Source organism: Eimeria necatrix, genomic scaffold (genome assembly GCF_000499385.1).
Source record: "Eimeria necatrix Houghton genomic scaffold, Enh_scaff30, whole genome shotgun sequence".
In the NCBI taxonomy this organism is placed as follows: Eukaryota; Apicomplexa; class Conoidasida; order Eucoccidiorida; family Eimeriidae; genus Eimeria; species Eimeria necatrix.
This window is the reverse complement of record NW_013653541.1, coordinates 141166-157680: the sequence shown is the minus strand read 5'-3', so window position 1 is coordinate 157680 and position 16515 is coordinate 141166. Positions and strand designations below refer to the sequence as shown.

Sequence of the window (16515 nt, the reverse complement as noted above, 5' to 3'; positions counted from 1 at the left end):
ATTTCTTTATTTGCAAAATCTCACTTTCTCTGCGGCTCCTGTGGCGCCTGGGAAGCACGAGCTGGAAGCCCTCAGCATCTGTGGTTTCCTGAGTTTCAGAACAGCGGCAGCAGACTGGAGCTGAGGCCCCGATTAAGCAGTTTTGAGGCATTTGAGAGCCTCAAAAAGAAATATTTGAGGAATAAAATGTTAAAATAAATCAAATAATGCATTTGCAACTCCGCAACAGCAACTCGGGAGGCATCTTACGTGGAGTTGGCTTCGGAGCCGCTGCTGCCGATCTGCAGAGCTGCAGCAGCTTGCTGCGTTCCTGCAGAAAGAAGAGCGCCGGGGCACTGCGGGCTGCGACGCTGCAGCAGTTTGTGGGCAGCGGCTCTCCCCGGCCACAGCGGAACTGCTGCTGCTGCTGCTGCTGCTGCTGCTGCTGCTGCTGCTGCTGCTGCTGCTGCTGCTGGGTTCGTGGGCATGGGGAGCGGCAAAGAGCTGCTGAGCAGCAGAGCCGAGGGCTCGCGCTATGAAGACTCCGGGCTCTGCGTCGCTGTGGAGCGGGGCCGCGAAGTGCGCCTCTGCGTCCAGAAAAAAAGGATCTATCACGTAAGACTTGCCTTCTATGTCGAGCTCGAGACGGCCCCAAGACTCGCGGTAAGCGTGGTCCAAAAGCTTCGTCTCGGACTCCGCGAGGGGTTTCCAGGCAGCAGCAGTCCCGTGGCTTTCAGCCCAAGCCCACTGCGAGCTGCTTCCCTGCGGATCCGCGGGCATCTTCGCCGCCGCTAGCTGCTGCGCAGCCCGCGCTGCCGGCGCCTCCTAAGCCCAGTCCGCAGCTTCTTAGGAAGCTCGCTGCTGCTGCTCGCATTGCATGCTCCGGACTTTGACAAGTGCTGCTTCGTTTGCCCTGCGCGGGCGCGCTGCAAGACACTGAAAACCCGCACACTCCTCGGGCGCAGACCGCTGAGCTGCTGGTCGGGAATGCCTCCTGAATGGCGCTGTCACAGCGGCATTGGAGTTGAAAACGCGAGTGAAACTTCACTACTCGACCGAGTTTCCCGCCAAAGCCGCATGACAAAACTGGAAAACATTACTCACACTACACAGCTGCCTCCCCACGAGGCTACACAGAACAGAGCCCCTCTACTGCACACGTCCGTCGAACACGTCTTAAATAAATCTGCAAAGCACAATTTTCAATCTTTGCTGTTTATTCATCAAGAAACAGAGTGTGCCGCAGCGTGCAGCAGGCATGCATTCAAGAAGCCTGGTGTTGGCAGACCCGCTGCTGTTCGAAAGGCTCCATCGGCAGCAATTTAAAGTAGCTATCGAAGCTGCGTGTAACTCGAATATTGCTTTTTTATCATGCCTTATGGATGTTGTTCTCTTTATAAAGAAGGATGATTCGGGCGGCAAAGGCAACTGGTGCCGCTCCGTGTCACCTTGCCAGCCACTGGAGAGCAAACGCTCACCGCATGAGTGCTCGTCTTTCATTGGAATATCCCAAAAAGGCAGCTGAAACTATTCAGTTACGAACAAAGTACTAATATTGCTACCGAGTGGGCCCCTTATTGGCGGGAAGGCGGCATGGCTAAAGCAGCAGCCACTTCTTGGGCAGCAACTTGTACACGCAACTAATCTGTAACTACTAAACTACACGCTCAGGCTGTCTACCAGCAGCTTTGACTGAACCATTAAGCCAGCCCTTATGTGCGAATTCGTGACTGAGCTTGTCCGTCTTCGACTGCTACCATGATTAAAGCTACTGCTTCTTCAGGGTAGTTAATTGTCAAATGACACATTGATAGACGGAATTAGGAATGTTCATGAGTGACAAGACTTGCACTGGAGCATCCATGGGGCTCTTCTCACTACAGACCGTGCGAGCTTGGCACCGAGTTTCAGAGGAGGAACAAGAACAGCGTCCGAGCCTAAGAGCCTGTAAGGCAGCGGTTCGAGAGCGTTGCAGCTCTCATACGCGCGGCTTGCAACATTAAAGTGAGTTCGGGCTACGCAGCTTACCTGTTCAGTGCGAATCTCCAGCTTACCTTTGAAGTTAAACGATAAACGCTGTGCAACTGCTTGGGCTATACGTCCCGGCTGCAGTTCCTGCTCTAGACCGTTACTCTCTACTAGCGGCAGCTGCAGAAGCTCCTAAAGAAGCGGCTTTAAAACACATTAAGAGAAGATTAGGAACCACGTCGGGGCCTGACCCGTTGCCGCGCTGCAAGAGTTGCTGACCCTCTCCCGGATCTATCAGCAGGAGGATACAAACAGTGCAGCACAAAACTGCTAAAATCTTCCGAAACACGAATTTCTGGCGAGCAGTTCTATTTATCTAATAGATACAAGGCGGGAGATTAGTAATGCGAAGTTGCGCCGCAGATACTGAACGAGAACGCAAGTTTCATGAAGCTGAGCTAAAATGTCACGTGGTAGCATGTAAAGCTGAAACGCGATCGAAGGAAAAGCCTACCTCTTTATTGCGCGTCTTAGACCCAAGCCCACGGCGGCAATGCATATTATGAGCAGCAACAACTCTAATGCAGCGAGTAATTCTCTCGGCACAGCGTCTTTCAGCCACTCCGGCAGCCAGTCAGTTAAAAACGCAAGCAAGTCAAAGTTCGTGTTGGCTGACGAACGATCTAGAAAGGTGTACCGCTCTGCGGCGAAGTCACACACGGCACATAGGAGATGCGTGCGCTGGTGGCTTCAGGGAAATGAACAACAAGGGATGTCTGGTTTCTTCACACATCTGTTCCTAGTGCGACAAGCTTGCGTATCCGCCCACCTATTGTAGCGTATGCAGCGTATTCCCCAAAAGGTCCCGTTCTGAGGACTGAAAGTGGCTCCTCGAGCTGCTCCTGGAGAGCTAGCAGAGCTTCAGCCGCTGTAAGCTGCCGTGGACTATCTGATCCTTCAGAGTAGGCTGGCCCATCCCCTACTGGAGGGTGAATCCGAAGAACAGCATTGATGCTTCCTTCGTAAATACTCATGACTTCAATGCGTTTCCTGTCGCCCAGCCCTGGGATTGCCTGAGCGGAGAAGCATGAATAAGCAGAAGACAAGTTCATGTTGCATTTGCGCTCGACAGATTTTGCTTGATCTAGTCGATTTCCCCACGTTTCTAAGTCTAATAGGCTTTTTTGCGTCATTCTGTTTTCGAAAATTCCCGTTTCCTAGTGTGGTGCTGACTCTGATTCTACGAGAACCTGAATGTGCCCTCTGAACAAGGGAAGTAACAGGTACAGGCGTGGAGCTCTCACTCATGAAATTCTCAAGCCCTTAACCCTAAACTCTAAAACCTAAACTCTAAGCTTTTAACACTGAACCGCAAAATCGTACATCGTAAGCCCTAACCCGCTCTGCCCTAAACAAGCTTGCGGCGGGGCAAACGTACCTGCAAGATTGCGTCAATCAGTGCTTCTTTAAGCAGTTGGATACCTCCTGCAGCAGCAACTGTTTTGTGGTAGTCCATAGCAATAGAAATTTCTGCCTCAGCTGTGGAGGGGCTGGCGACGCACTGGCGCCCATCACCTTCATACCCATCAACGCAACTGCAGAAATATCCCCCCCTTGTGTTAACACATGTTGCGATGGAGGGAGAGGCGCAGCTTGCGAGTCCGGAAGAGCATTCGTCGATATCAATGCAGCTCCCGCTGACAAAGATACACACAAGGAAGGAATAAAACCTTTATAGATGCATTTGCGCTATGGTGGCGATCATCCTTTCTACAGCTTTTATGCTCGTGCGCTGGAGAGCATTTCGAACAGCCTGTTTCTCTTTGATCTCGAATCTGAAAACCTTACTTCTCCATCGTGTAGCCCTCACGACAGCCACACGACCCGTCAGCTAGGCAGTGAAGTGTAGGAGGACACAGAGGGCGGTTGTTCGAGTCTACGCAAAGAGGCTCGCGGACGCCGCTACAAGCCGCAACAAAAAGGATCTCCGCAGGCAAGCATTAGGACTAGAGACCAGTACAGAGTGAAGGTGCACTATAGAGAAAAAAAAGACTCGCTCAGCCAGATGGCGGACGCCCTACTTCTTGCTGAAAGCAAAAGCTGCACTGCCGCCTTACCTGTGGCTCTGATTGCTGGGCCTGAACACACATCGCAGCACTTCAAACTCACTTCCGGACTATGCAGCTGCTTACGCATGAAGTAAAATCATTCTGACAATACCTAGCTTGCTGACAATACCTAGCTTGCAAGGGCACGGAGAGGATCCAAAGCTGCGCAAATCCATAGACGAGGCCGAATTTGCTCTTTGGAGACGTTCGTTGTTTGGGCTAGACTGAAAATGTTAACGGTTCTACAGAAAACAGTGAAAAGGACTCAATGCAAATTGATTTGTTTCATCTGGGAGTTTCAGGCTTCGAGTGAAAACAGGACGTACATGCAGACATCTCTGCCGTCTCCGGTGTATCCAGGCTGGCATGCACGCAAAATCAACACACAGACGAGACAGAATATTTGGAGCCTGACTGTTTTTTTGTGAGTTAAAACTGGCTGTGTTCGGTCCAAAAGGTTCAATTGGAAATTTCACTTTCACGAAAGGATATAGCAGGGGCGCACGTTATTCTGTGATGTTTCTATCAATTGCTCTTTGTGCCCGAAAAAGAAACATTAGTCTTTGCTGGTTACGGGAATAAGATGGCAGAGAAGCTGAGTTGGGGAGCCCACCTTGCATAGGCACCTGTAACTGCCCTTGGTGTTGATGCATATGGCCTTGGCGTGGCAGATTGCTTCCTCGAAGACCTTACACTCGTCGATATCTTCGCAAGTGGTCCCGTCTCCAGTGTAGCCCTTTGGGCACCTGCGAGGGCGCTCAGGCAAAACTGCAAAAGAGGAAATTCAAAGCCAGCCCCAAGAACATACATTGTAGTGGTGCAGATGTTTGCCTATAACTCGATAAGCCGCTAATGCTCATGCACATTGCGTCCCAATGCGTGAAATATAATATAGTCATTTTCCAAGTTACCTGCAGACGTAACGTCCTCTCGGCCCCTCCCAAATAGTTGCCACTAGTGGCGTTTCCTGAAAATGTGCAAAGCATTTGCAGAGCACAGGAGGCCCCAACGCTGCTGCTTTTCGTTTTTACTAATTCAGTCGATATCCGAAGAACAAACCCGAACATATTCATCTCGTCTCTCCAAATGCCAACTTGTGGCCTCTCGCTCTAAATTTATGTTACTTTTCGCTGCTTTCACGTGCTTAGTCTGTTTGGCTAAAAGGCAACAGCCACCCCTAATGGATATTGACCCACGCCGGTGCACAACTAGCAAACCGGGTCTTGCCTGAGGTTCTGATCTGACGGGCATTCCCTCCGCCTCCTTTCCTTCAGAGTTTTCTGAATGAGGCTTCGTTTTGATGTGACTCTCGAGATGCTGTCCTCTTCCTTCATCAGATGTATCTTCGTAGGCTTCGCAGAGAGCTATTTCAGAGCATCTGTTGCCCACGCAAGCGCCTTTTGGCTACGTTCAAACAGGACACGTCGGGCGCCAAACAATAGTAAGCAAGCAGTATACACTGAAAAAAATTCATTTCGAGGGCACCCTTTTAAAAGAACTAAAAGTCCCATAATTCATTTGGAGTGATCTTTCTGTAGGCAAAGTGAATTGCGCTCCTCACTTCCTGCTGCTCTAGAAGGTCTTCCGCAGCAGCATTCAGGTGTGCGCAGTCTCCCCCATCAAACCCATACCTAAATACAGAAAGTCACAGGAGCAGACTGTCTGTTGAGCCCTCCCCTGTGCATATATACTCAAGGAACTAGATGCCACGATGCCACGATCGTTGCACATTTCGGCAGCCCCATTGATAGGCTGCGCACGCTGCTGTGTCGCATATCTCGTCACAGATGCCGTCTCCTAGCCAGTAAGGGTGGCACGTGGAAGAAGACGGCAGAGCACTTGAGGCTTGTAATGCTTCTTGAGCATAGTCTCCGAAGCCGAACGTTTGCTCTATGGATTCCCAGAGGCTCTGAGGAAAGGAAGGACTTTGCCGTTCGGGCAACGGCACTGCACTTGCTGCCACAGCCCTTTGGTCAAAGAGATCTTGTGCGATGAAACCCACAACAGGCTGCACACAACGCAAACGTAATGGGTTTTTCCAGGCTTTTTGCTGGTTCGTTCACGGGCCCCTGTCACTCTAGTCTTCGAGTCTGGGTAAGTGAACTCTAGCCAAAGTGCCAGTGGGAAACGCTCATACTCTTTCCGTGTTTTGCAGCACTTCACTTCCTTCAACGTTCATTTTGGAGCGCCGCTCGCGAAGCAATGAAGAAATGCTACGTGGCTGGAGAACAAGTTTGTCCACTTCGGACTCTACGTTCCAGAAGAAGGTGGCTTCCCCAAGGGATTCCTCAAGCACAACAGCCTCAATGTTTTCTTTGGACCCTTGGTTAGCTTGTTGGCCCCAGAAGGCTTGATGCTGACTGCTAGCTGCCCTGGTAAACGACGAGCTTTCCGAAAATCTAGCATCTCCATGGCCCGACGAAAAACCCGCCTGGTGCCCTGTTGCGCTACTGCGTGATTGATATGCAGCATTCGTACTTATCCCAGGCTGTGCAGCGCGTTTGTTTGTGGGGCTCCCACCTCTCTGAACAAGCAAAGAAGAAGGACTGCTCTGCGTAGGCGAGAGCTTCTCCCTTTTCTTGAAAATGGTTCAAGCCCTCGAGAACAGTCGGGGGTGAAACCACAGTCACTAATCTCCCTCAGCAGCACGAAGAGGGCACCTACTGCATTTGGGATAGACGAAGGAGTCTGTTCAAAATCTTTCTGGGAAACTGTTGTCCTCCGGAGGCGGTGCTCAATGGGACGCAGCAGCCCTCCCTTTGAGCGAGGCCACTCCGTTGCTTGTTCGTCCTCTACCACGTAGAGAACCTGCGTGCATCGCCAACATCTTGCAGATTCCCACCAGAATGTGCAGGCAGGACAAGAAATAGAGGCGATGCCCCGCTATCAAACACACTTTGTTCCAAATGAATGGTTTGTAAGGAAATGCTGCAAGCTTTCAAAAGCTCAAGGGGGCAATAAGAAAGGCAATGAGTTATTTCTCACCAGTTCACTGGAAGCCCTCCGATTCTCATCCCACTCTGCCAACAGGTAAGCCCTTGCCCCACACTGCCGCTTTTTGTCGACATGCCTCTGTGGTTCCCTTCCTAGGCCGTCGTGAAGCAACCAAGACGGTGCCCCAGCTCGCACGCTAGAAAGTTGGCGCGGCTGAGGAACTTTAGAGGCATCATCATCTTTCTCCTGCAACTCGGCATCGAATTTGGGCTTTTGGCTGCTGCGCAAATTCGATGAAGAGCCTTGCAGAGAGCTGCTTGATGCTTGCTCCTGCGAGTTAGCTGTAATTTCATGAACTATTTGAAAATTGTGTGATGGCGCAGCTAGTGGAAGAACCACAGAAGACAAAATGTGGCGTTTCACGGGAGCTTCCTGCGTATTCATATCCTCAACAGGAGAGCTGCTAAGTTCCTGCAGGCTGCGCTTTTTGAAGCCTGCAAGATCAGCTGGAAGCATGCGCGCTGTTGCTTGCCCTGCCGTTGGCCTTGATCCGAAGGAGTTTTGAGAGCTCTTCGGCGCACTCAGAGCCTCCGTATGCAGGAGAGAATCTTCCAAGCACTCAGCAGCTAGTGCGTCTTTAAAAAAGAGGAATGGAAAGCTGAAAGTGGTACCCTGAAGAACGGTCAGCAGGCAGCATCTTGACAAAATGTTATGAATGCAAAATTCACAGCAGAAACGGCGCAAGGACAAGCATATTACGCCCATTTCTGGAGTAGCGTATGCCTACGAAAGACTTGCCCTTCCCGCTCCGAATCTGGATGACGCAGGTCCATCTTGAATTGCGACAACAATTGCTTCTACGTCCTTGTCTTTGGCTGAGCCGCTCTGCGTTTGTCTCCGGGGTCTTGGGTCCTTCAGAGAATCGTCCAGATGCAGTTGCTGCCTCAGGATCCAAACTTGAGTGTCCCACCACCCCTGCACCACTGTAAATTCGCGGAGAGCAGCGGCAGCGTCTGATGGCTCAGCTCTAGCGTCGGGCGCCTTGCCTCCCGGAAGACTAGCTTTAGATCGCGCATGCAACCTTTGGGTTTCTTCGGGCATCCCAGTGGAAGTAAGGGGAACTGCTGAGCTTTTCACTTCGGCATCCGTCATAGTCGCTTGGGCTGTGCTTGTGATAATTAGTTCAGGTTTCCCGTTATTCGCGACACTAGAAGCGAAACCTGTGTGCGAAACGCAGCTTTGATATTCAAGAAACTACTGTTTGTTTCTCCTCAAGGAGGTCCCAAATTACTTAGATGCGTGGTTTAGAGACTGCAGCTGGACAGCACTTCCCGAGAGGTCAAAATATCAGCAGCCACGCATATTGCCTCCTACTTTTGCAGATACTGCAATCTTTATCTAAGACATTCACAGGTTACATGAATGCAAGCCGACACAGACTGCATGAACCAGCGTCGTCATCACCAGCATGTAAGGGGGCTAATGCTCACCTCTAAACATCATAGCCGAAGCCACCGTCGCTGGAAGCACAGCAGAGATCCCCACAGCTGGCCCTAAATGCTTGTCTAGGTACGATTTGAGGACTCTACTGCACAGAATGCCGAACCATTGCGGTGCTTCTGCGCCTTGCTGTGGCATGATGCCCGTAGCGTCTTGTGCCGCATCTCCTGTGCCTCCCCATGGAGCGTAGCACACGCTACCCTTTCGATTGGATAACACGGATGAAACGAAGGAGGAAAACTTTGTACGAATGGTGCTGGTGTAACGCCGGGCCCAGCTGGCTGCGCTTCGGTGAGTTTTGCAATTAACCTGCGCAACAGGTAAATCACAGGCTTATTTGAGCGCCTTTAGTCCTGTCAGCTATCGTGCCACAAATGCATGCGCATCAAGCAACAGCCAAACAACGTAGGAGTATTGCATGTGCACCTCAATACGCAGAATACGCAGATACTCTGGGGTGGGGCCAGTAACTCCAGCGCTTTTACACAAAGCTGCAAAAGATAAAACAGTGAAGCCCGTGGACTGTTACTTAGGGCCATGCCTCACTGCCATGTTGGGATCAGGAAAGTAAATGCTCAGGCCCCCGTATCTGCCTGGTTCCCTGCTACCAACTTCGGCGACGACCATCTTCTTAAAGAACACCCGAGCCGCGACGACTTTATCCGTCAAAGCTCTTTGGGCAGCACCCAAGGCATTTATGGCGTACAGTTGCCCACTTGTATGCTGCAGTCGTCTGTACGTTATGTCCCGCATTTCACTGTTACTGTCATCCCACGAAAACTCGTCATCGTGACCAAGTGACTGCATGCTAATTCTACCTAAGTCATTTTCCTCGCTTGCAAACTGCTGCAAGAGATTTGCCAGAAAGTCGTTCAAGTCATAACAGCTGCATAAGCCCAGCATTCGGCAGCCTCTAACGTTGAAAGTTTGAGAAAGCGCGCGCCGCACTCGTCGGGTTATATTGCTACCTCCGCAGGAATAAAGACCCTAATATGCATCCAATATCAACACAGAAGAGGCAATAATGATATTCTGCCGTGGCTTTAAATGAAGATGGATGCAGCCGCACCATGAACCCCGTTCCACAATTACACATACACGCACACACACACACACACACACACACACACACACACAACACTGCTGTTGACTTCCATCTAGATCTGAAGACTTCTATAAACACAGCAGACAGCACAGCCATCTCAAAGTACTCCAGATGTCATGGAGGATCCAACGCACAGCAAAAACGTTGTGCAGCTGGAGCTCACCTCCAGTAGTTCTTCAAACTTCTGTTTGAATTCATTGAATGCTCTCACTTCGATAAGAGCAAGCGTCAAGGCATTGGAGGACGGAGGGTGAAGGCCATAGCTGGTAACAAAGCGTGCGCCATACTCGAATGCTGTAGCCGTTCTGTAAGGAGGAGGTGGCTTCCGGGTGAGAGAAGTTGGATCCATGGACCTGATTGAAGAGTTGACACGAAAAGTACGTATTCAAGAGCAATAACTTTGTTTGCAGTACTACAAAATAATCTGGAACTGGGTTAAGTCATGTACGCTTTCTTGCAAACAAGCGCTTCCCATGAAGCAGAAGGTGTGCGAGAAGCGTGCCTGTAATTCCATCCATGGCCCGGCTCGTTCTCCTCGCTGGCTAAAAAGAAGTGGGTTACTGGAGCGAGGGCTTCCAAAACATCGTAAGAACCCATGAGGCATGCGTCAAAGCCGAGGAGAGAAAGGCGAAAAGAAGGGTCCACCTTCCCTAATTTACTTCCTGAAATGCCACTGCAGAAATGAGTCAGCGACCTGACAGAAAAAGAGATACTTACTTGCCAGTTTCAGCATACTGCACGAAAGCCTATACTCACTTTTTGAGTCCCAGCGCGATATCATGAATGCTCATCGGCTGATTGTTGGGGTTGCTCTCGTCATCACCAAACCCAGCCCAAGCCGACCCGTGATTCCACAGGATGACTGCGTAGTGCCTCGACGGAAATATGTCGAGGAGTCGCGTCACAGCAGTTCTTAAAACTCCAGGGTCATTCATATCAACCTACGGAACCAGATTTACGCACTTTCCGTTGAAGATGGACATGAGTGGCGTCGCTTGCAAGCCAATGGGGCGTACACAGAGACTCGAAAATATCTTGATCACCAGATTAGTACCAAACCACGTGCATTTGCACCTGCAGATATACCTAGAACGTCGAACGGAACGAAACTACATAAAACCACGAGCGAGGCACTGCCTGTTTCAAGTGCTTAGTCGACAGTATTGTGTGATAAATTCACCTCTCCAAGACTGCGAAGGAGCAGCCATTCTCGCCTGCCGTCTTGCAAATGGATTCGCAGCAGCTCAAATGCCATTTGGGCATTGAGCTCGACTTCACTTGTACCTGGTAGCTGCTTGACACCTTGGCCTAAACTGGAGTATTCCAGCTCAGGGCATGCATGAACTGTCCCCATGTCTGTTGAAGTGGTCTGTTTGCTACGATCAATCAGAACGACAAGATACAGGTCCTCTAGTGCCTCTTGGGCTGTGGAACCGCTCAGTGCCGATCCCCCAACGGGCAACGGCGGCGTGCCGCGCCCTCGCATAGCAGCCCGAGCATGTCGTTTCACTACTTCGCCTCTCCACGGATGCAGCATTTCTTCCAAGTCTAATAGAGCAGATTCTTCCAAGTTGTTGTCGGCATGAACAAACATGAGCTGAGACCAGGCGCGAGTCGGCATATCTCCAATGCGTTGAGGTAATGAATCGCAAATCGATCGTCGCGGGAGGAAGGATGGGCCTTTTTTCTTCCTGCTCTTATCCAAAGACGCTGCGACTTTGGGCTTCCCTGTGTCAGATGTAACGGGGCTAGAAAAGGCGATACTGATTATGGACTGAATGACCGCTGAAAAGCTGCCTGTTTCTTCACCCTCGAAGTTCCCTAATTGCTGCATGTACATCATTCCCTCATCTTGGCCCTTTTCCACAAGATGTGTCGTCTGTACTTGGTCGTCGGGGAGCTTTAAATTTATACAACGCCCTGTACCATCTCGATAGAGTGAATGGAATACCTGGCTTGGCCCGGTACACGCCAGACAATTGTCAGCCTTTCCACGGCAGCAGTCAGCACGGCAAGCAGCGCAGGACACGTGGCAGTGACTGCCTCTGTTGAATTCCAAGAACCCGCCCTCTGGTTGCTCCAGTGGTCTCACATTTTTCCCAACGCATGATGAGTCCGAAGCTAGACACGAAGAATGTGCCGCTGCAAGGGCATCGCCCCCGAAAGCCAATGGGATGCAGTAACCACTACCATCTCGGTGAGCGGCAATGTGGGCATGATACTGCTTCTTGTAAGAATTGGAGCCGTAAATATCAGAGGGAAGCTTATTGGGGTTAGGTGGGTGTGAACCCGCCGATAACGGCCTGTAGGGATATGGCAACTGGTTGAAGCATGTAAGGCAGCGATCTCGACCAGGCTGTAAGCAGCTTGCGCAGCCCTTATGACACGTGGTATTCACTGAAGGCACAGTTACATCTTTTGAGCTATGGCTGTCTCCTATTATTGCCTGTCTCCATACAGCCAAGTGGCGTGCCCACTTGCTTAATCGCTGGAGGGCTGTGGCCTGAATAGGCGTGTGGAACAAATTTCGATGAATGGCTGCATCAGGAGAGTCGCCGCCAGAGGCAAATGATCCTTTCAATGCCGATTGGCTCCGTGAAAGTATCCCGCCCGCAAGGATTGATTCAGAGGAAGCTAATAAATCTCCTGCACTTGCGTTGCTACCGCCTGTGGCGTCGGCTAGAACCTGCGGAAGCCACTGCTGCTCACACGGCGCCACCATTACACCGTTCAAGGGCCAACAGCGGCATGTTGGCGTCGACGCCCTAGGTAGGGCCTTCTCATAAAAATCTGCTGATTCCTTGGTTTTTCCCCAGTCAACAAGAAGTACGGAGTATTCTTCCAAGCGACTGCCATTCACCGTGAGCATCTCCCTGGATTCCACAGCTGCGCAGTAGGACGGTGGAATGAAGCAAAAGTCAGTAGCTTTATCAGAAAAGCCTATGGAGCATGCGGCGTCGTGCAAAGTTCCATGGTGGAGTCCAGTGCAGTCACACACAGGTAAGGCTCCACGGCTAAGTTCTTCGACGAAAACCGATGGAAGTGCTTCGGCTGCGTCTGGTAACTCGGCCTTAGTTGGCGCTGTTGTTGCTAGGGGTATATATCCTGCAGGAAACACACTCACAAAACATAGGGTACGAAAATAGTTGAAGCACCCGAAAAAATTTACAGGGCAAAGACGACGCTTCTATGGCATCGTTTCACGACAAGCCATAACAAGCCTGTACATTCAGAATGACCAAAAGGACGAACCTTAGCAGATAGAAGAATTTACAGTACTAGAGACACTGCAACTCACCTGTTGTGGTGAAGGCCAGCCATGTTGAGCAAAAGCGGCTGGCAAGCAACCACCAAAACCCGAAGCTGAAAAACAAGTGGCCTCCAAGTGTCTGCGTCTCTTCTGGCATCCTTCTATCAATAATTCCTCAGCTCAAGCAAATAAGCCGTCTAGAGACGCTCAGCGTGGCAGCATTAGAGACAGGCCTGTCAAAGAAGGCTTGTACACTGCCACTGACATTTCAGGGATGCCACCAGGGTTTCCAGTAAGGTGAGTTGGCAATCAAATGGGAGTAGTGTAGAAGCAGACGAACCTATTGCGTAAGAGCACGCTCCCCAGAAGAGGATGTACTACCTTTCTGGGGACACTTTTGTAGAGTGCTTGTAGCAGGCCAATGGGCACTGTGTCCCTCAAGGTAGAGCTTCAACGGAGTTATGGACTGGGAGTGCAAGGTACGGGAATAGTCAACCATGGATTGGAGTGTAAAGACAACGAAATCAAAATATACTTTAGATATTTTAATCAGGGGTAGGATGGGCCTGTCAGCCCCAGAATAGCTAGGGGGGATCTCGGGTGACCCAGGCCAGGGTAATCCCATACTGGTGTCTTCTCTTGCGTTCAAATCGCGTTCGAATACAATTACATGTTCAAGGCTTCCGAAATTGTTTGAGCTGCTACATTTTGTTGGGGCGAGGTGTGCGCGAGTGTGCTCCGTCTATCCGGGGTGGCGGCGCAGTACCGCACGTTGCGTTATTCAGTCAGCGGGGCCTTCTTCAGTACTGAAGGTGACGCCCTGGAAGAAATAAAACTCAAAAAACCAAAAGGGTTTATCATTTAATGATAATTAGCTGCAAGGGAATTCGACGAGCGAACAACCTCCGCAGAGACAGGCCCTCGCTGCAGCCCCAGATCGGCCCTCTTGATCTACGCAGTAAGCGACAAGACAGTCACACGGGAAAAAAATCATTTATATTGAGTTGCAGTTCTTCTTTGTAATGTCCGTCTACCTTTTATATTGAAATCAATGCGAGAAGGCAAATACTGAGCAGTGTTTCAGCTTAGTTCAATTTCAGGTGTTCCGCCGATGCTCGAACATTGTTGACGAGTTAGTTTGACTGTTGGGAATGAATGTATTCAAAAAGAATGCGCTTGTGTAAAACCCATTTAAACTACTTTTGGTGCCTTCTATAGGGTTTTTGAAAAGCAACCAAGATGCAATCAGTCGTCACCCCTTCTGGACTCCAGTGCTCAATTCTTATTAGTTTAACGCGTTGAAAGTTTCGTTAGGTAAAGTAAAAATTTTCAGCTGAAATTTTAAACTCAATATTTCTTTTTGTATGTGTCCCACGACTGGGCCGCGGCTACGATGGTCATATGCGATTTCAGCTTTACCTTTTGCCTTCTACTGCATTTTAGTTCCTGCTAACCTCCTTGTGTGGTTCTTATCCTGCTTTAAGACGACTTTACGTTTGTCTTCAGTAATTTTAGCAGATTAGGAACGGTTGAGAGATTAGAACACTAAATTCAGGGGAAGCTGAATGAATAGCCCGCGCAGTGATCAGTAGAAAACTGCGTAATGGGGATGCAGAAGAACCACTCGCAAGAAGCTTATTGCGCGGCGTTTGCACAGATGAGCTGGGGTTTAGGCATGCATGTTACGATATAAAGGTTTATTTTTGGCAGTCTGCATTAACCAGGAATCGGCGAGTTCGCAATTTTTTTGCGGAAATATGTAAACCCTGCCAAAAGATACCAGCTTTCTTTGTTCTGCGCCTCCTCCTGCCAGCAAGCCAGGCAGGCGCAGTCGCGTCAGGTCATGTAGGGCTATGTTTCCCAGCTAGCGCCGTGCACTCGACTGCATTCCCTTCAATAAAAGGCAAGGAACTGCACCATTTATTGATTCTGACTACTGCGCACGACTTAACTTTCATCAATAAAATTTCGTTCCCGTCATCAACTTTACAGTCCCGTGTTCAGCTAATGCCTATTTTAGGCGCCGTCCAGAGACATCACTGTTGGCAAGGGGCAACACGTCGCAGCACTGAGAGCGACCAGTGCAGCGCACGCTTGACTAGTACAGCCTCCTCAACAATAGTGCTTCATATAAAAGTGCGCTCCTTACCGCGAATATTTATCCAAGGCCAATACGTAACCTGCTCCTCCCTTTATAATACTCCAAGTTATTCTCCAAACTACTGCTATATACATCAATTTAATCTTTAGTTATGGATCTACGCTGCAGCCAGAGCGGTGGCAGTCGCTTCATGACGCCGTATGTCCAGGCAAAGTCCCCAGGGTGCTGTCGTTGTCTACCATATAATACTCTTCCAACGTACCTTATCGCTACTATTTCGAGTCCTATATATAGATAGAACGCGATCCTAGTATGCATTAAGATGGAATGACTGACCAAACTTTGCTGGGGAGAGCACCAAGACCAGTGTCCAGCACAAACCATGCCCTCAGCCATTACCCCTGTGAATTCGCTGCTTCACACCGCTTAGTGTCTCATTTATTCGACTGATTTGATTGCTTCACGCGGATTGTTCTGGTGTATATCAGTCTAGTTCCGGAGACTGCACGGCTGTATCGAGGATAATTCGAGCAAAAGGCACCTAAGATCAGAAGCTTGACGAATGTTTCAAGATTTGCCCACTCTAAGCTCTCAAACTAGTCTTCCGCAGTACTTTTTTTGTGCACAAATGCGCGACGCTGTTGGGAACATTGAGTGCTCGCGCGGCAGCAATTGAAGCGTAGCAGCGCTGGTGCGCGCTTGGCCTACTATCGGTGGCGAACTGCAGCCAAGAGGATGGATGCCTTTGGATTCACCCGGTATATGCCTTTTTGTCGCTGGGATTCTGGAAACTGGGGGGATTGCTCTATAGCTATTGGGTGACCACAGCCATCACAAACCAACACGTCTACTCCCTACACGGCTTCTGGCTACTTTCTCGTCCCCGTCTAACCCTCTCTGAAGAATCGGCTCACTCTAGAAAGAACTTAAAGAACTGATGAAAGCCTTCTCAATCCATTTCTCTGTTTGCTCAGCGAAGGTTTTCTTTCCCTTGCCTTCACCGCCTGCCTGAAGCGTTTCCCGTTCCATTCTTGCGCAGCTAGCCCTTGCAGGCTATGCGCGAGACCAATATAAAGGCAGTCGCAGGTCTCGATATGCAAGACATCACTATGGCGCGAAATCGCTAGGCAGTTTTCCCCTCGTTGCAGGTCGCCTTCCGAGGATGAACGAGCGGGAATCTGGGGAGAGGCGCTAAGGGTAAATGAGGCGCTGCCTCTAAGAATTCACACCATTTAGACACTGTTTTAGACCGGCATAAAGGAAAATGCAATCATTTCTCAGGGAAACATTGGTAGAAAATCATATGCGAGCGATGAAGAAGGGCCGTGCGACTCTAGTCGGTTAGGGCAAACGTGAATTGTACCAGTTTATTCCATCTGTGGGGCTAGCTCATAACATTACGAAGCACAATGGAACTGTTTATTCTTTTTGTATGTAGGGTCAGGTGCAAGCGCCCGCATTAGAACGGCGCGAGCTTCCACGGCTACTACTGGTCTCAAGCTATTTCACTCGAATTCAAAACAGCGAAGGCTGGGGCAAGTACATTTGCTAATAGTAAGTACGCTAGTGC

At 50.0% G+C, this 16515-nt stretch overlaps 1 protein-coding gene across 1 annotated transcript; it reads right to left on the bottom strand.

Moving 5' to 3' along the window:
- Nucleotides 1–2107: 2107 nt before the first annotated feature.
- ENH_00041960 (hypothetical protein, conserved) lies at nt 2108–13001 on the bottom strand (the record flags this gene model as incomplete). The annotated part of the gene is made up of 18 exons (XM_013580766.1): nt 2108–2238; nt 2777–3020; nt 3386–3644; nt 4065–4085; nt 4682–4801; nt 4967–5022; nt 5617–5686; nt 5816–6063; nt 6193–6579; nt 6720–6863; nt 7041–7686; nt 7777–8209; nt 8480–8798; nt 9036–9476; nt 9758–9947; nt 10351–10535; nt 10775–12699; nt 12893–13001. The coding sequence occupies 18 exons, from the start codon at nt 12999–13001 to the stop codon at nt 2108–2110; spliced, it is 5928 nt and encodes a 1975-aa protein (XP_013436220.1).
- Between the last annotated feature and the right edge of the window lie 3514 nt (nt 13002–16515).